The 23,033-nt window shown below is 30.5% G+C and overlaps 3 protein-coding genes across 9 annotated transcripts; all 3 read left to right on the top strand.

Moving 5' to 3' along the window:
* Positions 1-348: 348 nt before the first annotated feature.
* On the top strand, positions 349-6,143 carry LOC105792986 (casein kinase 1-like protein 3). Of its 7 annotated transcripts, none has more exons than XR_008198660.1 (18): positions 349-617; positions 735-775; positions 1,125-1,194; positions 1,304-1,452; positions 1,585-1,680; positions 1,777-1,847; positions 2,077-2,138; positions 2,227-2,290; positions 2,470-2,554; positions 2,654-2,780; positions 3,007-3,089; positions 3,326-3,386; positions 3,605-3,726; positions 3,939-4,127; positions 4,245-4,489; positions 4,663-4,712; positions 4,828-4,951; positions 5,159-6,143. XR_008198660.1 is itself a non-coding variant. In XM_052634671.1 (15 exons), exons 1-14 carry the CDS (start codon positions 542-544, stop codon positions 4,116-4,118), a joined length of 1,287 nt encoding a protein of 428 aa, XP_052490631.1. In that variant the 5' UTR covers positions 349-541; the 3' UTR covers positions 4,119-4,127; positions 4,245-4,604. The 7 variants fall into 7 exon arrangements, 1 of the variants encoding a protein (XP_052490631.1); XR_008198662.1 differs by having other exon boundaries at positions 4,810-4,951; XR_008198658.1 differs by having other exon boundaries at positions 4,663-4,728.
* Positions 6,144-7,577: 1,434 nt separating this feature from the next.
* Positions 7,578-9,381, top strand: LOC105792984 (uncharacterized). Its single transcript, XM_012621874.2, has 4 exons — positions 7,578-7,938; positions 8,138-8,251; positions 8,343-8,413; positions 9,006-9,381. Exons 1-4 carry the CDS (start codon positions 7,777-7,779, stop codon positions 9,232-9,234), a joined length of 576 nt encoding a protein of 191 aa, XP_012477328.1. The 5' UTR covers positions 7,578-7,776; the 3' UTR covers positions 9,235-9,381.
* Positions 9,382-15,868: 6,487 nt separating this feature from the next.
* On the top strand, positions 15,869-17,059 carry LOC105792983 (dehydration-responsive element-binding protein 3). Its single transcript, XM_012621872.2, has one exon. It carries the CDS (start codon positions 16,157-16,159, stop codon positions 16,835-16,837), a length of 681 nt encoding a protein of 226 aa, XP_012477326.1. The 5' UTR covers positions 15,869-16,156; the 3' UTR covers positions 16,838-17,059.
* The last annotated feature ends 5,974 nt before the right edge of the window (positions 17,060-23,033 follow it).

Here is a 23,033-nt window from a genome sequence, read left to right as displayed (position 1 = left end):
CAATAACTATTTTGTAACTTTTTAAAGTCCATGTGATCAAAACGTAAACTTACTAATAGTTTAATAATATTAGGCGTAGATTACCCTAATATTAAAACTAGAAGTATTATTTAAAAAATTAAGTTTGGAATAACAACCCCATAAATCCTATAAATTACAAATCCTTCCCTATTATTTGACAATTTGCATAATTTGCATTGGTCAATCTATTTTTTTTTTACGTCCCTCACATTCTTTAAAATTTCAAAACGGTCCCAATCCTTTTTACCCGTTACCGACTTCCTTTTCCCAATCGTCATCTCCGTTGAAAATATTTCCAAATTAATCGAAATCTCCAAAATACCCTCCTCAAAAAAAGGTCACCATTTTTCGTCCTCCACCTCCTTTCCTCGAAATCTCTAAAATCTTCCTTTTTTGCTTTATCAATTTCTCAATTGCTTTGCCCTAATTTTCTCCCCCTTTCACAAATCCATCAGCAAATCGACTGATTCTCGGGAAAATCCAGAGAGAAAATCGAAAGAGAAAGAATTCCAGCTGATATATGGAGAGGATCGTCGGAGAGAGGTACAAGTTAGGTCGCAAAATCGGAAGTGGATCGTTCGGTGAAATTTTTCTTGGTATTTTTCAGTTTTTTTAGCTCTATTTATTCTTTTATTATGCTAATTCATCTCAATTTTTTTTATCAATTTGATGCATGTTTATTTATTTTTTCGTTTGGTTTTGATTTGTTTCAGCTACTCATATCGAGACGGGTGAAACTGTCGCGGTAAAGATTGTAAGTCTTCACTTAGAAATTTGTTAGCAAGTTCTGATTTTTGTTTGTTTCTTTCACCATGAATGGTTTAAAAGAAAAAAAAATTCAGCTGTAATATTAAGGTTTTAAGGTGGATACTAATTGAGTAATAGAAAATTTATCTGATTTTGTAATTGTTGTAACATTTTTTTGGCTAATTTGAAATTAGCCAAGTATTTTGTTAAATTTGTAAAATTGATTTTTCAGCTTGATTGTATACTTGAACAAGTGCTTGTAGATTTCATCATGTTTATGAAACAGCTACTTCCTGTGAGAGTAAAACTGAATTGATATAAATTAGTGAAATTTATATTTTTTGTGTTGCTGTCAGGAAAACAGGCAGACAAAACATCCTCAATTGCTATATGAAGCCAAGCTGTATAATATTCTTCAAGGAGGAAGTAAGGAAATTTTTTTGGTAGTTTTATGTTGAGAATGCAAACTTCTTTTTAAATGTTCTTTCAGTTATGCTAATGCAATTGGTATTTGCACAAATTTATTTGTTTTTAGGTGGCATTGCTCACATAAAATGGTGTGGAGTAAATGGCGAAGATAATGTGCTTGTTCTTGACTTGCTGGGACCAAGCCTGGAAGACTTATTTGTCTACTGTGGGAGAAAGTTTTCATTGAAAACAGTCTTAATGTTGGCTGATCAAATGGTAAACAGTTAAAGAATTTGCAAATAAGAGTTGTCCAGATCTTCATCCTCGTATGACAATTTGATAATTTCTCTTTATTTGTTATTTGCATAATGCTCCTTTTGAATTTTTTTTTCCCTTGATGAGTTGTAGATTGCAAGAATAGAATTTATGCATGCTAAGGGGTTTCTGCATAGAGACATCAAACCAGATAATTTCCTCATGGGTCTTGGCAGGAAAGCAAATCAGGTACATTTCTTCAATGCTTGATTTGCACAGATGACACTTCTCTTGTTTTACTTTCTGCTTTATTTATTTTCCATAACTCTTTTTTTCCCTCATCAGGTCTACATAATTGACTTTGGTCTTGCCAAAAGATATCGTGATCCCAACACAAATAGACATATTCCTTACAGGTAGTAATCCAATTACCAAGTTCTTGTGTAATATCTGGTTGGCTTTCCTTTTTAACGTGTTAGTAAACTGGACAACTTTACTTGATGATGCTCTGTTTCTGATCCATTTAAATTTTTATGTTTAAGCCTGTAAAAGAATTCAGTTTTAAGCATGTTCTTTTTCTTGATCTGTTTATTAGTGGTTTCCCCCCCTTGGCTAAGAAGTGTTTTTTCTTTATAATTCTTACAGGGAGAATAAAAATTTAACAGGAACTGCACGTTATGCTAGTTGCAATACTCATCTTGGAATTGGTAAGGATTGTTGCTTTTTTTCCCTGTTCTTTTTTAATATTGCAGCTGAGCTCTAAAGGTGTCTTGACTTTCTCTTTAATCTCCACAGAGCAAAGCCGTCGGGATGATTTGGAATCACTTGGCTATGTTCTTTTGTATTTCTTGAGGGGAAGGTATGCCCCAATTCATCTGCCTTTCTTTTTCTGCTACTCAATTACGTTAGGGGTTGTAAGAGCCTTGATTTTGCTTTAATCTGTACCTCATTCATCCTGATGACTTCATGTATTCAAATGTTTTCTAGTACTGTGCTTCTGACTGTTGTCTGACTGATTTTGTTAATTTCTGCATTTAGTCTTCCTTGGCAGGGTCTAAAGGCTGCTACAAAGAAGCAGAAGTATGATAAAATATGTGAGAAGAAGTTATCAACGCCAATAGAGGTATTTCCTTCTTTGATATCTCCCCTCACATGAAAGAAAAATGTTTTGAGCATCTTTTGTTGTTCATTGCTTACCTATCATTTGTTTCATGCTCAAAAGGTCTTGTGCAAGTCGCACCCTGTGGAGTTTGCATCATACTTTCACTATTGCCACTCTTTAACATTTGATCAGAGGCCTGATTATGGATTCTTGAAGCGTTTGTTTCAAGATTTGTTTACCCGAGAAGGTAATCAACTGCTAAGTTCACCATTCTTCTCATGTTCTTCCATGTTGCTTGTTTGGGTTGCTATGTTGACAATTAATAATATTTGATGAACCTAGATTCTAAATTGATAACCTTGTATTTTATAGTCCTGTCTGGCTGTAATGGCAACACCATGTATCTGTGTGGACAACATCAAATTGATATTTGCATTTTCTGGTTTTCAACTTCCTCATATTCTATGTTGCAGGTTATGAGTCTGATTACATATTTGACTGGACAATTCTAAAGTACCAGCAGACACAAAGGACAAAGACACATCCTCAATCATCTGTTAGTATTTTCTTAATTCCTTGTTATTATTTTGTCTTTGGTTCTGTCAATTAAAAGACTTGCATCTCATGAATATTTTTGGCCTAAATATTCCATGACTTCTCTAACCAAAAATTTATCAAGAGGGATTTGTTTATAGTTGCTTGACAATCTTTGGAGGCTGCTTCATATTCTGGTCGGTTTTTTAACTCAATCTTTTATGGTAATACTTGTTTCACCTGATATTTTTTTTCCAGGATGTGCAGCCTTTTTCTGGAACAAGAAACAGCCAAGCAATGACTACAGATAAGCTTAAAGGTCCATACTCCAAGAATTTGTTTATAATTTTTTAACAAATTTTCAGTTTGGTAACTTGTAGTTATTTCCATCTTATGGAGAATGGGGCATTTCTGCTTATAGTTTCAATCTTTCATGGTTTCTAGTTAGTTTCTTCCTGCGGAAGATATTTTTCATTTTTAACTTATTTTGGAACTTTTCTTTTATGACACACATCTTGCCTTATTTTTGAATTCCAGGAATCAAGGATGCTTCTTATTCAGGTGAAGTTATGGAGCACAGAGGACCAAGTAACCTTGGTCGTCCAGATGTTCGTATGCAGTTTAGACCATCGGTTAATCAAAATATGGGTGAGAAACATGTAAGTTGCCTGATGAAGCATGTTATATCATGTTTCATGTATACTTATAAACTGCCTGTTTAAATATAGAAAAAGGAATTGAATTGAAATTAATGTGGCATGTTTTGAAGTGTCTTAGGCCTTGCCATTTCTGTTTACTAGTTTTAGTATGATGTAACTTCACCATCAGTCGATCAATTTAAAATAACTGCTTTGAGATGTCACTGTTGCAGATGGGGAGCAATACAGCAATACCTTCCACTTCATTTGCTCGTTCTGGTGCCTTGAAAAAGAGTCAACCCAAAGCAGAGGGGCCAACTGAAGCTACAAATAATGGCCGTGGACATGGGAACAAAACTGGTGCTTCAAGCAGCTGGATGCCATCATTCCATAGAATATCTTCAACTAAGTGATTGGTACAGGTGACATCTTTAGAAACCGTTTTATTTTATTCGGAACCATTTTTAATGAATTTCTACTTTCTAGGAAGTGAATGGATATACTCTATATGAATAGCTAACCTCAGGTCGTGATTTCAGCTTTGAATTGTAGAGAGCCCAGAGCTGGTGTTTCAAGTATCATGGAGTTTGGACTTTGGATAGCTCAAGATTTTTGTGGAGAGATGGCAGATCGTATCACTATTATATGCTTTCCATGAGGTGACCATGAGAGAGCAAATATATGGGATTGTGCTGGAGTGTGGTCCATCAAGCCTGGTTTTTTTCTGCATGCATGGGGACAATGGTTAAGCCAGTTTCGTGTTTAATTGTTCGATGGATGATGTGTAAAGTGTTTTTCTCCATTCTTCTGTTAGTAGATGATAAAGTTTCATTTGTGTGATACGGTTGTTTTGACCTTGTATCTCATTTAATTCAGGATGCATTTGCTTTCTTTTCTCATTACTTCATAAATTTGGATCAAAGCCCTGGATGTTTACCTTGATCAATTTGAATCTAGGTGCCCGCGTCCTCCAGAATCTGAAAAAGTACTGTAGTGTAGAGTTTCAGGTACTCGTACAATCTTGTAAGTTCTTGGGGATTCTGTCAATTGTCATAACTTACATTACCGTACATTACGTTAAGTTTTGTTGGCTTGACCATACAGTTGTCTCTCATTTGCCAGTGGATGTCAGAAGAATTTAATTGATCAATAGCAGTCACTGCTAAAATTGAAGTGATATGAAGATATTTTTGTAAATATACATTTGGAGTATCAATCTCGGAGGTTTATACCTCAGATGATTGAGGTAATTGCATCAGTTTGTTTCTTACGTCTTTCTAGTCATTACTTTATTGTTTTCCTTGGAATCTGAAATGCCATAACACTGTCGATTTTTTTGGCTATCTGTTCATGCCTTGGTATTAAATATAGAGCTTAAATATGGTCATTAATGTATTGTTCGATTATGTTCTATGTTTGATTTGCTTGTAATCATTTTATTTTGTTCTTACAGGTAGAGTGAATGAAGAGCCATGGCCGATAGTATAGGTGAAGCTGTCAAGGGGGATAGAATCACAGGCAACGATGCTTGCCTTCGGATACCACTGAGGTACTGTGGAAGTCCAACAATCGTTTAGTGGTAGCTCAGAGTCAGTGGTTTAAATTCGAAATCAAGAAGCTTTGAGCAGAGTTTTACCCTCTCTTGGTTATCATCATTCATGCATTATTAAGTAGAGTTTAGATTTAAAAAATGGCTCCTTTGATCCTGGCATGGAACATGCATGGATGCTAGCATTGCAAAAAGGTGATGAAGGCAATAGAAGGCCTTTTGTTTTTCACTTCCTAAGGTCCAAGTCAGTGTCTGGCAACATTGTCGGTAAATGGCCCGAATGGTATCCCCCTCCTTGGACATAATAAGATAAAATCACTGCTTGTCATCTCGTCTTATGCCAATGCATCGAACATGGGTTTTTTTTATAAGCATGACAGAAAGGTTATGAAGGCAATAGAAGGTGTTCTCTTTTTCTTTTTGATCCTTAGTCCAACATCACCCGATCATAGCCCCTCCTAAGTCATGGTAGATAAAATCACTACTTTGTTCTCTTGCTTACGCCAATGCATCGAACATGTATCGGTTTAGCATTACAAAAAGGTGATGAAGGCAATAGAAGTTGCTTTGTTTTACGTATTTGATCCTAAGGTCCACTGCCTTTGGCTGGCAAAATTGTTGGAAAATGACCCGATAGTATTTCTTCCTCAGACATCATAGAGAAAATCACTACTCCATGGTCCCAGCCCGATGCGAATGCATCAAACATGCATCAATTTCAGCACTACAAAAAGGTGATGAAGGTCCAATGCAGGGGCAACATTGTCGTCAAATGACCTAATAACATCCTTCCTCTAAACATTATAAATTGGATTTATGGGATCACATTGAAGTATCATATTTTGCATATTGAGAAAAATAATAAAAGGCTCCTGTTTTTAAGTAGTAATGAAGGCTCCTTGATTTAACATGTTTTAACTTTAGATTCCGTTGGATGCCAAGAAACAAGTTCTGGTTATGGCCGTAATAATGTAACTTTCTGGCCCATAATGTTCTTATTCTGGCAATACGAGGAAACAGGTTCACTAATTAAATAACAGTAAAATCATAACAAACCCTTTTAAACGAGTTATCTGTTGTTTAATTAAACATTATTTAAAAAAAATGATATAAAAAAAATTCCATAGAATAATGCTGTTAGAAGATAAGTGTGGATTTATTTTAATTTAATAACTTCTATAATGAAAATGCAGATGAGATCCATGCATTATAAATGAAAGACAAATGGAATTTTCCGACAACGTCTAAGATTTCTTTTTCCAGTAAGATGCATGGTTTTCCTGCCACGTGTCCCGACAAAAGACTATCCGATGACGTGGCTTAAATCGTCCCTTACATGAAAGTTAGTGCAAAGAATACGTATGTAAATGCCGAAAAATTGTTGGAAAAGATACCTTTCTTATCTTTCATATAATTTCTGAATCGACTATTTTATCCCTTAACAACCAAAGCATTTCATCTAGGGTTTATTTCACAAAACGTCCTTTAATCATGACTTAGATACTAAATTGGCCTCCAAACTTTAAAATATTTTTATTGAATTATTCTATCAACCTAGTCATTAATTAGTTTGAGTATTAAATATCAACTCAAATATGATATGAAATATAATTTAAACACATTGATCAAATTGTAAACACGTGCAAATCTTTTGTATAAACATTTGGATTTGTCATGTTAAAACTTAAAATAGTCATTCTAAGTTTTATTGGCACTAGTTATTTTCTTAACACATCGTATTCAAGTTTTTCATGCAATAAGTACACTTATTTGCAATTTAATCTGTGTTCAAGTGCGAAGCTGGGAATTCTTTTTCGGGGTTGAAGTTGAATTATAAATTTTTATGAGAGTCAAAACGCAAATTTACCATTATATTAGTTTATGATTTTAATTTTTTTAGAATAAATGAATCAAAATTTTGTTATTATTGAAGAGTCAAAATATAATTTTATCATGTATTAACATATAAAATTACAATTTTAAAGAGACTCAAATGTATAAATTTCTGATTTAGGGGTTCCAAGACCCTTGTCCCCCATTGTAACCGCTCTTGTATGTATTTTAAATAAGCTCCACATTATATGCTGAAATGCATGTATTACTTAAATTGCCAGCTAAACTAACAAAAGGGCTTGATTAATACAATACGATATTTGGACCAATTTAGATTTTAATTAATAGTTTGGGAACGTTAAATGCAATTAAACCTTTGAGTTAATAACACCAGAAGGGGTACTAAAGTAATTCGAGTTCACCCACATATCTCAGTAATTAAAAAAAGAAAGCATGTAAGTATTGACAATCTTAAAAAGTCGTTAAAGGACGATAACCATCAAAAGTTCCTAACTTTTATTTTATATTTTCATCTTTAATCTTCATAGCAACCTAATTTCTTTTCTTTTTTCGTCATTTAATAATTTCAACAAGCCCCAAAATAAATGAAAAAGATTCTTCAATGAAGGCAAGAACAAGAATAGATCTGATTAGATCAGCTTAGCATATTAGCAAATAATTGAAAAAAAATGGCTACAGAGACCAAAACCAATTTAGTTAAGGCGAAGAACAGTGGTCAAGATGGTTCTTCAAAGCCAAAATTTGATGCTGTTATCAACAAAAAGAAGATCGAAACTTCAAGAAAACAGCCTGTTGATTCCAAACAAAAATCTGTAATAACAAAAGCAGAGGTAATTTATTTAGATTTGTTGTCTTTTCTTTACAATTGATTGGTTGATTGTTTCTTAAATTTGATGATCTGGGTTTTCATTTTTTGTTACAGTGAATTGTTAATTTCTAAGTTTAATTTGATTATCTGTGATCAATTTAATGATCTGGGTTTGGTTTATTTTGTCCCTAAAATGTATGAAATTCACTTTTTTTTTAAAGGTAAAATCGAAAACAAATTCAAGCTCATCAAAAACCACTGCTACTACAAAAACTAAAGTTAGGGAGAAAAAAGTTTATACTTTGCCTGGTCAAAAACATGATCCTCCAGAAGAGGTTGGTCTTCTTTTATTACCTCAAAATCTTTGGTTCTGTCCATAAACATGTTTCTAATAATTGATGTTAATGTCTTTTTTTTTTTGGACAGAGAGAACCATTACGAATATTTTATGAATCTTTGTCAAAACAAATACCAACAAGTGAAATGGCAGAATTTTGGTGAGGCTTCTTCCTTGTAATAACACTTATGTATATATATAGGAAATTGCTGTTCATTAGAGAATGAATCATAGAACCACTTGTATATTTATATATGTCTAAAACAAATACCAACAAGTTGAAATGGTCCAATTTTCAGTATTTTAAGGTTGTATGAGATGATTATGTTGGCCATGAATGCATTACTAGGCCCTTACAGTTGCTGTTATAAGTGACCTGAAACCGAAGCTGTTCTTTTCTATATATGCAATGAGTTATGCTACTGCAGTTTGCTTAACTTATTGATTTTGTTTCCATATGGTTCGATTTTCTAACATCAGTTAATCGGTCATCGTTATATTAGTCTTGGTAGGGTAGAGAGACATGGATTAGATTTGGGGTCCGGCATCGTAGAATCGATGCTATAACAACATGAATGGATGAAATGTTCTAAGAAAAGGTCGCATTTTCAGTGAAAGATCCAAGCAAAACAAAATGTTGGATGAAGCATTCATTGAGTATTCGGAAAAACGGGCCGGTTAACGTGCTGACAGATATACTATATTTGTTACTTGTGAATAGAACATGGTTATTTAGAGAATTCGATTTGCAGGATGATGGAACATGGCTTGTTGTCCCCTGAGAGAGCTAGAAAAGCGTATGAAAAGAAGCAGAGAAGGCAGAAGCAAATCCGGGCCGGCACTCCGATTAAACCTTCGAAACCAAGCAACAAACCCGAGAGTTCAAAAAACGGAGATGTAAAAGCCAAGAAAAGAATCAACAATGATGCCGATGATGACAGCGACGACTTCATTTTCAGTCCCAAGAGAAGGAAAGGGTAAGAAACCAAAGTGTTTGTACTGCTGTATTACTAAGAATATATACTTCGATTTCAACACCCATTCACAATGACAGAACAAGACATTCTTTAATGTTTTTTTTTCTTTCTAATTTAATGGAAATAATAAGCAAAGAACAAGTTTTCCTGACATGTTTTGTTGCATCATTGTTCATGTTTCATGATTCGAAGATCAGATTTCTTGCGACTTTCACACGAAAGGATATAAAGGATCAAATTATGCTTTGCTGTTAAACTGTAAATTACTACTTTTTTACATGTTGTATGAGTTTGTTTTTCCAATTTAGAAACACATTTTTATTGCAAAACTCAAAGCTTTTAAACCAGACAGTAGTGAGTTTAGTCACAGCTGTGAGGCTGAACTTCAGGGGTAGCCAATTTAGTCATAGTGAGTAGTAGTAAGAAAAACAAGTTTTATGGTGGCTTTGCCCCTTGCATGCATTATTCTTTGTAGAATTATAATTAGAAGATGAGGGGTGATACTCCATCTCTATGGGAAAGGCTGCCTCTTCCTATATTACTTGGATGATTGGATACGGATATATACAGATTTATAGGGTCCTTGAAAGGGTATATCTCCGAAAATGTGTTGGACAGGTAGGGACAGGTAGGGATCAAGTATTGAATTGAATTTTCATTTTAAGAACTTTTTAATTTTAACCCCTTATTAAAATTAATAATTTAATTTTTTTTTAAAATAAATTTTTATCTTCCATCCCCTCAAAATGTTAAAATTTTATCTCCATTCCTCTTGGCAAAGTCTATAACTTCATCTGAGCAATTAGGATGATATCCTTATACTAAGTACAACCACATGAATTCAACATATAAACTAAGAGCAGTGGTGATTATAAATGACCAAGTACGTAGAATTTAAGCTGCATGTATGAGGTGTATAAAGCACTACCGCCTTTAGCTATTTTATTATGAGATCGTAGGTTTAGGTATCATTTTACGTAAATGTATGAATTTTCTTCCCTAAATTTATTTTATAGTTACTTTAACTATTTTGATTTAAGTTGATTGTTATTTACTCAGTTCAGTGTTTATGATAATTGATTCTATTAAAATGGTTAAGATAAATAATTATGAGTAAAATTATGACTTAATTCATGTAATGTAAGAATCTGTGGGGCTTTAACCCTTTAACCTTATGTTATTCAAACTCGAACATGAATGTTGGATTAGAGCATGTGTTGAAGGTGGATATTTTTAATTTTTTTCATGTATACTCTTGATTTTTGGAATGACCGTATTCTAATACCTATGTTGGAATATATCTGGTTTTGAATATTTTAAAAAAATCGGAGCAACATAGAATCACAATAACTAAAGGTGAGATGAGAGTAATGTTGTTATTTGTTTTGGATCAATTTTTATTTAAGAACTTGAGGATTATCGGTAACTAAAAGGTTTAATATATATTATTTGATACCTATTTTTGATCTATTTTTGTACTTATATAAAAGTTAATTGTTAATATTATTAGGTTTGAATTTTCATTATTTTTTAATTGAATAAATTTAGTGTTGATTGTGAATTTGTTTAATTTTGTGTTTAATTTGTTAAATACATATGTAATCTTATTTGGATTTTAAGGTTGATTTGGTGAGAATAAATTGCTACTATTATTAGTTTATTAATTTTCATCAAATCAACACTAAGATTGAATTAAACACGTAAAATTTAACACTATTAACTTCAAGTACCAAATTGTATAATTTTTTAATCAAATACGGGTACCATATAGGATGAAAGTATCAAACTTATATACTGAATTATGTATTAAGCCTAATTGAAATCTCCAATTTACCAACTTGATCGAAACTTTGCTTTGTTTTTCATGTTAAACCAATAATCCTTCATATCAAAGCCATCATAATTCATAATTAACCACACCAAAACATGAACAGCCAAAGTCACTGTTTTGTGCTAAACAAAGGGTTATCTCGTTTTTCCGGTTAAAAAATTGATGTATTTATACTTAGAGTTAGATTATATATGTCTTCTTTATTAAAAAATTAGTAAATTAATCCTTATATATTAAATAAAAAAGCAATCTGATATCTTTTCATTTTTACTATTAAAATCAGCGTAATTAACAAAATAATTAAATAATTATACATGACATGCCGTTTTGACCATACATGAATTAATTTAGTAGAAATATCAATTTACTCTTTAATTTATTTGGTCTAACATATATAAATCAATTTACTTAACTTTTAAATAAATAAAATATAATTTAATTTAATTCTTAATACAAAAACTTCTATAATCTTTTTATATTCATATCCCAAAATTCTTGATTTAAATAGAAATAGCTTTGATTGGTGTTAAATATGTGTGACCAAAGTAGTACATTAAGAATACCTTTAAAGAAAAAGTAGTACACTATTATTAATTATTGTAGTCAATAAGACAGCCCATGCATCAATCAAGCTTTCTAGCATGACAAATACATGGTGAAAACTTGGCCAGCTCTCGCCTCTCTAGCAGTTTCATCAAATTATAAAATATCATCATCACCATCATTATTTTAATAATAATGTTTTGAGATGACATCTTTACTAGAAAAATAATTTTTTGTTACAATAAAACGGACCAAAAAATATGAGGTGTCACTATCGAAAGACATTCACCCATGAAATTTATGGGTCCCCTACTTAGTTTACCAGATATAATATAGATAAAGAAAAGGATATTTTAGTTACATTTTTCGTGCTAAACAAATATATAACTACATTAAACTTATGTTATATCTCCACCCTAATACATGCTAAATTGTTGGATACTTCGCAGATGATTTTTTTTGAGAAATGGTTTGTAGATAATTTTTTTCAAACAATCCTTCATTTAAAATAAAATACAGATAATTTTTCACAGATTTCGTTTGAGTCAACTTAGAGATAATTTGTTGTCACTAAAACGATCCAGGCATAACTCAATAGACGGGAATGTCAGGCACTCATTGGCAACAATTAAACTGTAATGGCATTGCCATCTAACGAACTCACACAACTATATAGGACACTGTACTATCGGCTAAGTAGCACTACAGAACAAAGAGGTGAACCCCTATAGAAACTTGAGTGCACGAGGAACTAAGAATCGACATTAATTTCTCCTTAGAACCTTACACAACAACCTTAGAGCATTCTCCTTCTCCTCCTCCTCCTCCTCTCTTATAGCACCGATTCTCCGCCTATCACAGCCTCGCAAGCAAACCAAAACTTCTCTCCATCGCCTTTTCTTCCTAGTTGATAACACGTATCAACAAATTAAAATGTTGATGTTTTGTTTATCATTTTTAATGATTTGAATTGATGATATACTAAGAACACAATAGCATTGTGTTATTTGAATAGAGAGATCAAACAGCACACTAAACATTCTTATACATAACCCCAAGTCATCTTAATTTTAACCCCACTGAGGTATTGGCCTAATATTTTTGTCTTTTCAAATTTTCCTTTTCCTCAATTTAAGTGGTTCATTGAAAACGTTTTCACTTTAATTCAGAGCAGTGGTTGGCTTCGCAATGACTTCATTGTCTCCATCGCCATTTGGATAGTATTTAATTAATTGTTGTTATCAATTAAGAATGTGCAGTGCAGTCCTCAGATTTTAGCCCTAGCCCTAGTCCTCCGATATAATAATTTTCACATGATAAAACCAATTATTCATAAAAGATTTTTTTTTAAAATTATTTGAATATAGGTAAATAATTAATTAAATATGAAAATAAATATATTTAATAGTTAATTCTAATACTACTTATAATCTTCAACTTTTAAATAAAAATAATAATATATATTTGAGTCATTATCATAATAATAATACCAATTAAATTAAACTTCAATCAGCTTTAAAATTAATTTTAAACAAACCTATTTGGATATATAATTAATCATTTTACTATATTGAAAAAAGAAATTAAAAAAAGCCCTTGTTTGTATCCTTGTAAGTCATTGGGTGGTGAAAACATCAGACGATAGCATTTATTCTTAAATAGGCCAATTCAGACCCATTAAACGTATCGGTAAAAGGCTGCTCTGCTGCTTCCAACTTGTGACCTCAATTAAATGTCGTCCTCAAGTTTTGTTTTTTATACATACATTAACAAATTTATTAGAAGGTGTTTACGGTGAACCCATCAAGAACCACCAAAATTCTACATACAAGTTAAAACAATTAGTAGTTAAAAAATGAGTAATTTAGTTTGTATATATTAGATTAAACAGTAAAATTATTTTTCTGTTAAAAATTGATCATTTTACATGTACATCACATGTTATTGTTTAGTTATTCTGTTAGCCACACAAGTTTTTAACAGTACAAATGGATGAAAATTTTAACAGAGATGACCAATTTGCTCCTTGATCTAATGTACAGGAACTAATTTATATTTTTTAATAAAAGGAATAAAATATAATTTGAGTTTTAGTACAAAAATCACCATGATACTATTTCAAACATATATTAGATTAAGAAGAGTGGATATACTTATATTCAACCATTATCTTCAATCTCAAAAATCAAAGGTAAACCCTAGTATGCTATCCAATAATAATTTATTATTAGGAAAGAGTTGTATTATTGGCACGTACGAAACTAGTGATGGAGATACATTTGCATAAATTATAGAGAAATAAGAGGGGGGAAATGGTAAAGAGAGGATGATTGAATTGGAAGGGTGGAGAAGAAGACAAAGTTTTGTATGTATATATAATTAATGAAGGGACCCCATTGAAGCATAGAGTACGTAGCAAGAGTGGCCCATTTCTTGTGAGCATTGTATGAGTTAATGGGAATTTACGGGAAATTTTGCTTTGCCTCAGTAGGGAAATTGATCTCTTATACTATTCATTGTAAGTTTCAGTTGTGCTATTTAGTTTAAAAAGGTTATATTAGACTACAAATTTTAGGAAATATGGTTGTATCAAAATTTTATAAATTAATTATTAACATGGATATCGAAATTAATTTCGATTTATAAACCTTTAAATATGATTATAGACTTATAGTAGCTAAAATATATATAAAAAAAGTAGCATTATTTCTTTGTAAAATAAATTTGTTTAATAATGGTAATATTATTTTACTTTTATCTGGTAAATAGAATTAAGTCTAAATTTAAAAAGTAAATTAGCAAGATGAATAATTAAAATTTGGGAAAATTGACAAAAAACAACTTTCAACTATTTACAAAAAATATTCACGACTGTTTTTTTTTTTTAGAGTTTAACTATGGTAAATAGAATGCATTTATAAGTACAATATAAATATATATTTAAATAATTAAAATGTAAAATCGAATCAGTATAAAGTATAATGAACGAAGAATTAAAAGTACTAATTGAGTAAAGTAATTGTATGATATATTTTGAGATAAATCTTAAAATTATACATGAATTTTGGTCTAATGTGCAATTTCATACATGAACTTTGATTTTTTTTTGCAATTTTATATATGAATTTTTTATCTAATTCCAATTCTCACAGATTGTTAACACAATTATTGATATTGAATCATTTTTATTTATATATTGCATATACAAATATTTATATTTATCCAATATAAAATGATTTAATGTATTTATTTCTTTAAATATGTATATATATTTTTGAAATAAAAAGAACTTTAAATATGCATTATTAAATCAAAATAAAATTTCATGTATATACTTGAATTATAATTAAAGTTTTATATGTATAATTGCACTTAATCAAAATTTATGTATCAAATTATTTTGTATAATTTTAAAATTTATCCTTATATTTTGTTACACAATTCTGTTTCTTTAAACATACATAATTAAACTAAAATAAAAGTTTCATATATATATTTAAATCACAACCAAAATCATATATAAAATTCATGAGAATGGATTGTATGAAATATGGATATTATCAATCTCCAGTAATTTTATGGCACATCAACACTTTCATCCCAATTTCAAGTTTAATTTGGGTTTAATTTTTTTCAGGATAAATATTTTAACGTGGCATAAAACTATTAAAAATAGATACAGATAACATGTCGTTATTATTTCATACCATCCTTACCCTATAATTCATATATCAAATTACACGTTAAATCAAAATTTACATCTATTACACAATTCTTGTTTCTTTATTTGTCACGTGATTCACGACTTACGTTTCTTTCCTTTTTTCTCCTTTATAATTCTATGAAGTAGTACCTTCCATGCACTTTGCTTTCTTTCTTCTCCTTTTTATTACTAAAATTCAAATTTAATTTCTATATTTCAATTTTAACATAACTTAATTTTTATATTTTTATAATACTATTAATTAATATAAATAGTTAATTTTTGATTAAAAATCTTAAGCGATTATGTATAATTTTAAACCTTTTAAATTTAAAACTAAAAACATTAAATTTTCAAAATAAGAATAAAAATAAAAATACGTTAATATTTAAAATTACATAATAATTAATTTTTATACAAATTTCCTTTTCTTAAATCCATAATAATCGGATTAAAATAAACATAAAATCAATTTATATCCATAACCCAAAATAAATATCTCTTAATATTATTTATACCATCATCTCTTTCCTTGCCTGTTTAAGCTCCAAGTGGCTCTGTTCTCTCACTATCTCATCTTCAAAAAGCTCACCCACAGTCTTTTCATTCATTAATTTAAATCAACGTACCTTTGCAGAGGAACAATAAACCCCCCACAAAAAAAATAAATTTTGTACTGTACTTCACTTCCCATTGGCGTCTTTTTCTTCTATTCTCTGCTTCTTCTTCCATCCGTAACATATATCTATACTTTCGTTCAACTTCCCCTGTTCTTTAAGAACCAGATTCTACTTCTCCTTGGCGGCGGGTTAGTCAGTTAGTGTCAGTCACCACTTAGAGGGAAGAAAAATGACCGAGACAGAGAGCAGCTCCAACTCGTTCTCTTCTCCACCGTTATCACCTTCATCTCCTGGGTCAACTCATTCACGTACTAACTCCGCCCTTAACTCAACCAACAGTCTCAAGGTTAAAAGAACGAGGGATTCAAGCAAGCACCCGGTTTACCATGGCGTCCGAATGCGAAACTGGGGCAAATGGGTATCCGAAATCCGCGAACCGCGAAAAAAATCGCGTATTTGGCTCGGTACTTTCCCGACACCCGAGATGGCGGCTCGCGCGCATGACGTCGCCGCTTTGAGTGTCAAAGGTAGTTCAGCGATTCTCAACTTCCCTGAACTCGCTAACTCGTTGCCTCGGCCCGTGTCTTTAGCACCCCGCGACGTCCAAGCCGCCGCGGCTAAAGCTGCTCAAATGGAACGATTCGACTCTCATCCGTCTTCTTCTTCCACATTGTCATCGTCGTCGTCGTTGTCGTCTTTGGTTTCTGAGATGGACTTGTCTTCAGGGTCGGATGAGTTAAGTGAGATAGTGGAGCTGCCGAGTCTTGAGACGAGTTATGAGTCGGTCGAGTTGAAGGATGAGTTCATGTTTATAGACTCAGTGGATGGGTTGTTTTACACTCCTCCATGGCTTCAAAGCTTGGAAGATTGCCGGTACAGTTTCGAAGAAAATTTGCTATGGGATTATTAGTGTTTTTTTAAATTAATTAATGTGAGCTTTTCTTTTCTTTTCTTTTCATTTTGAGCCTTTTTGGCTATTTCCTTAAAAGGCCTGAAACTCTGTTTTTTTTTTTTGTCTCTGTTTAGTGGATCTCTTCCAATGAAAATCCACTCTACGTACAGTGTTTTAGAATGGATAGAAGAGGGAAGTTTCTTAAATTTTGGTTGGTGCGAATACGACGCTGGATTTAAATTATGGTTGGTGTATCTTGTTGTGAACTTCTTTTCTTTTTGGTAGAAAGGAAAATACGTGAAGCTTAAAAATCAGATAAATTAGTCAAAATTTTAATCTCGGACGATAAATTTTTAAAAATCACTAAATGATTGATATAATCACTAAGCCATCCATTATTTTATTAAAAGTTCTTCTATCCAAACGATTCAATATTAACCCTACCTACAAGCTTTATTTCTTACTGAGAAAGAAAGTAAAAGAAAATGCCATTAAAAAGCTGTAAATTCTCTGATAGTCATCAATGCTGTGTTTTGCTTGCTTTATAGCAGATGGTGAAAATTACATAAAACGACAAAGACAACAATTTCCCCACTAGGAATACACACACTATCTTTTAATTTTCCATAAATATGTAAGTTTCTTTGTATAATAAGGCTATAAGCATCGCCATCACCATATTTCATCTCTTTTTGTTCTTTTTTAGGTTAAAAAAAACAATGGGGTGCTTCCAGGATTTTCCCTCGTGCATTACTACATTCATTAGGAGACAAAACAATCTTATAATTAAGGATGGATAATCCAATCCTTTTCTGCCATATATTCTATATATGAGTGGCTTAGCTCAGCCCTCTCTCTTTCACTGTCTTAATAATTATGTTGTTGAATGCTCAACAAAAGTTTTGCTAATAGCAGATAAAGGACAGTGTATAAAATCTTTTGAAAAGCAGAGATATAACAGATGGCACAACATTAAAAAAAAATGTAAATTTGAATCTTTAAGTTGCATATAAACTTTAATTTCATATATTAATTTGAATTTGATGTGATCATACACATAAAATTTTAATTGTGATTTAAACGTATATATCAATATTTAATTTTGATTTAATTGTACACATTTAAATAAACACATCAATTTATTTGTATATTAGATAAATATACTTATTTGTTTATGCAATTTGTAAAAATACAATGGTTCTATAATGATAATTGTTGTTAGTGATTTGTGAAAACCGAATCAAATAAAAATCTCATGTATAAAATTGCTCAGATCAAAATTTTTGTAGTTTTGAGATTTATCCTATATTAAACTACAATTTCGAGTTGATTATGGTATAAAGGGTTAATATATCATTTGGTAATTGAGTTTTATTAATGTTCAATTTGGTGTCTGAGATTTTTTTGTCTCAATTCCTTACATGAATTTGGTAAATTCAATGTTCAATTTGGTACCTAGATCAAATGGTATTATGGGACAAAAGAAAAAAAGAAGAAGCTCAAGAACCAAATTGAACATTGAAGCCAAACTCAAATACTAAATCTTAACTCTAATATAAAATAACAAAGCATATCATGAATTATAAAAGGGATAAATATCAAAACTATACATGAACTTTGATTTAATGTACAATCTCATACATAAACTTTGATTTTATGCGATTTTTATACATGAAATTTTGATTTTATTTAATTTTTAGAAATAGTTAACAACATTGTTGAAAAATTAGCACCATATATACTGTATAAATAAACAATTATATTAATCTAATATGAAAATAAATATATGTATTTAATTTTTAAAATGTACAATTAAATCAAAATTAAAATTTCAGATATATTTATGAACCACAATTTAAATTTTTGAATATAATTACGTCAAATTAAAATTTACGCATCAAATCAAATTTGATTCTTAATTAATTAGGCAAAGTTATATATTTAATTTATATAATAATTAATGTTTAGAAAAAATAGTGGTGAGGCTTTACAGACAAACCCACTTGGGTGTTTGTTATTATTATTATTATTTCCATTTTCGTAGTGGACAATTTAACTTTTGTAGACACTCCCAAATAATTCCATATATATATATATGCATAATTTTTATAACATTAATTTTATTTTGGGATCGATTTTTAGCAAAGTACAGAATATATCGTCAAATTTTCTTAACTTTTAAATAAGAGTATAACATATTTTAATATGTTTAAATTTATATATATCTATATTAACAATAACATTAATGCTAATCGAGATAAGACTTAATCTCTAAACATCAAGTATTACGAATGGATGGGACATCAAAATCTTGAATCCCGCCACATCCTATGTCTCACGTCGATATAATTTAGACGCGTTTATGCCATGTGTTTTATTAACATTTATTTGTACTTAAAAAAGAACAAAAATTGATACTGTAGGCCCCATTGCTTTTTACGGTGGCATTTGCTCTTTTGTTATTATTACTTTTTGTTTGTCTTTTTATTGATGAGTTTTCTTTCAACGTCTTGAATAAAAACAAATTTGATTGAAATCGGTAATTGGTAATTTTTCTTAAAAAATAATATACTAAATTAGGAATATTCACTAAAAGATTTGTGTTAAAAATTAGATTAGATTATTACCTTTATTTTTTTCTTCTTTTAATCAATGAATTAAAGGGCTTTTGATTTTGATTAGCTAATAATTATAAAAATAATATCCGAAATTTTAGTAAAAATAATTTAGCCAATGAGATTAAACTCATTAAAAAATTATAAACACCGAACTCAACTTTATTAAAAGTGAAACCAACTTTCTCTCTGTTTTGTTTTTGGTTGGTTTTTCAAATAAAACATAAATTTGATTGTATGTCGCAAGCAATGATATCATCCGCGGTGGCGGAAGTTAGATTCTCGGTGCTCATTGTTATTATTTTTTGTTTCATTATTTGGGGATTATCTTATCATACCCACATTTATATTAACAATTATCGATAATGGTTGAGTGTAATGATAAAATATATTATAATTTAAAAAAATATAAACTCGAATATTAGAGACCACATTGTTACCTATGAATCTCAAACATAAATCTTGGAGATCACATTGTTACTTATTGAAAGTGACAACCGTGAACCTCGAACATAAATTATAAATTAAACATAAAAATATAAAAAAAGAGACAATAATTAAATTAACATATTTTTTAGTTAAAATTATAGATCTAGGATATATCTCGAATCAAACCAAATAATTTAATGACACATACAATGAGATTCAAATCTAAATAAATCTAAACACAACTCATACATGGTTTAGTGCCAGCACTTCAATGGCAAATATAGTATGAGTTATAACCTTTATATACAACATTAACAGTAAGATAACTATATTTGATAGGAGTACCATTAATTCACCATATTTTTGTACATGACTTAGAAATAAATTAACTTTTATTAGAAATTTTAGTCACTCACATTATTTATTTTAGAAAAGAGAAGGAATTTTTGCTTATTTTAAAGAATATAATTTCAAGTTTAAAGTTATATTAACTATTTTAGTGCATGTTTAATTATTGTAATATATATGTATTAATGAACTTTTTTTCTTGTATTATTATGCTAATAATCAAACCAAACATAAGAATTAAAAGAAAAAACCTAGCAATATCATCCACTCCCCCAATTCATAATGTGCCAAAAAGACTTCTAAAAAAATTGTATCAAGAAATTCTAAAGGTATAACTATTAAAATTGGTGGGATTTAAGCAGATCATTCCAGCTGTTAGTAGTTGGGTTGGGATTGGATATGGACATTTGTACTTCGGGTTGATCTGGTCTGACTCTAATTTAATTTAAATAATAATTTTAAATTTAATTATTAAATATTATTTTATTATTTTTAACAGTAAAATGAAAACTTTTAGGTGGATCAAAAATGATTCTAAAATATATATATTTTTTAAACTAAATCTCTGCTTGATCCTATTTAAGTTGGCTAAATTTTGGTTTACTTGAAATCTTTATATCTTCGAATAAACTCATGCCGCATAGATTGAATATGTATTTTCTTTTAGGTACCATTGGCATTGTTCATGCCTTTTACCCCCAAAACAAATTGTGCCCAACATCTATCAAGGTGTCATGGGTTTCATAGTTACTTGTGATGATAATGAACCACTAGCTCTCCTTTGGTTGTTTGCAAATATTACGATATTTTGAATTTAGAATGATTCTACCTTTGATATCATTATATTTAATTATTTAATTATTTATAAAAATCATATTTTTATATCAATATTTTTATATAAAATTGGTATAACAGTAATTTTAACTCTCAATATTTATACATTGTATATAGAAAAGTAAAGCTGCAAAAGAAAAAAAAAACCCCAATAAACACCATGCGTAAATCTCGTTGAGGGTTAAATTTTTTTTAGATTCAAGACTAAATTGATATAATTTATAAATATTGAAAGTTAAATTTGTTATTATACTAACTTTTTCTTAATTTGATGACAAAAACAAATCTACTAATAATTGGGGTAGCTATTAGTGTAGTTTACCCTTTTGATTAATAGGCCATCTGGCATAATAAGAAGTGATGCCTGAACCCTAAAAATGACAATACCTTTGGATTTATTTCATTGTTTTTATTTTTCCAGCCAGAGACACGCAAGTTGTCAAAACAAGAGGAGGAAAAAGAATACCCAGAAAGTGAAAGTTGCTAGAAAGACAAAGAAACTTCACCAATTTGTGAACAAAAATTAGCCAAAAGTAACAAAACTCATAGTCCACGGTACAGCAACAAGTAAAACAGCAGTACTCAAAAATCATGTTTTTTTTTCTCCCCTAAATCCTCCAATCCCATCTCTACAGATTTTCTTACAAGGCAATGACATATATATGTTTGTTTTTCACTGAGTATGACAATAATTATGTAATGATAAAGAGATGTCAGCATGTTTTTTACGCCATAGCCTGATGAACATTTATCCTGTGTTGTCGGGTTGGGGTTTGCATGGCAGGTAGAGACGTCCCATGTGAGTGGCAGTTAACGACCCTAACTTGCCTATGTTTATCTTTCTACAATAACTTGGTTCTTTCGAAGACTCGAAGAGTTGAGACAGTACATGAACTTACTCATGGCTGTTGCAGTTGTTTTTTGTTTTTTTTTTTTTCTTTCTGGACCACCGGATTTCTAAACTTATTTTCGTTTCAACGAAACTTTGTTGGTAAAAGTGTGGTACAAGTTCCTATACTATAGAGCAGAGTGCATTTTGGTCCTTGTACTCTTAAATTCAGCCCAAAGGTCCTTAGAAAATTGAGTAAAATGGTGACTTTTATACAAAGATGAAGTAAAGGGGCAGGCAGAATGAGCTAATTGCAAACTTAGCCTTTGGTAATAATAAATTATTTCATTTAAGTTTTTTTAAAATCTTTTTGAATAATGGAAAATTTTTATTTTTGGCCGTTATAAAATTTTAATAATTTAATTTAAGCAGAAAAATAGCATTGGTTTCTCTAAAATTTTATAATTTTATCTCAGTCCCTCAAAATTTTTTGATGTCATCCCTATTTCCATAACAATTGAAAAGGAAAATAATTTTATAAGGGGACTCATTGTTGCTTAATTCGAAGTACCGTTGCATTTAATAGTTTTATTCAATTATTACAAAATGATCATTTTACTCGTTTTTCTAACTATTAAAGATTTATTTTTGCTCATTTTAAAGCAAAATATATTTCAGACTATAATAGGGAAAGGACGTGTACAATACTTTTACCAAACTTTGTGTGCTTTCTAACAAAATTAACATGTTTTTTAAAGGTAACATTGACATGGTTTGTTTTAACTAAATTCCCGAGCAATCAATTTTCATATAAAAAAAAATGAAAGGTCCAAGTCTAACTTAAATAAAGAGCAATGAGTCCAGACAAAATCAGGTTCATTGTGAGCCCAAATTACATGAATGTGATCTAGTGTAGACAATCTTAGTGCTTGTAGAAGTTAAAAGGACCTGAAACCGCAAAACTCAAGCAAGCACAAAAGCTGACTATGCAGAATGGAACAAAGAGAACAAAAAGAAAGAAAATGAGCCATATTGGGCTCCAAAGCGGAGTAGTCTAGAAAGGCAAGCATAAAAGTACTTCGAACCCTTATGAGGTTTACTGTTCATTATCTCTATCAAAGTTGCATGTTATTCGGCTCGATTGTGCATTTGTTGTCTC

This window comes from Gossypium raimondii, chromosome 8 (genome assembly GCF_025698545.1).
Source record: "Gossypium raimondii isolate GPD5lz chromosome 8, ASM2569854v1, whole genome shotgun sequence".
Classification (NCBI taxonomy): domain Eukaryota; kingdom Viridiplantae; phylum Streptophyta; class Magnoliopsida; order Malvales; family Malvaceae; genus Gossypium; species Gossypium raimondii.
Note: the sequence above shows the minus strand (reverse complement) of the source record. Positions and strands in the feature narration are given on the sequence as shown.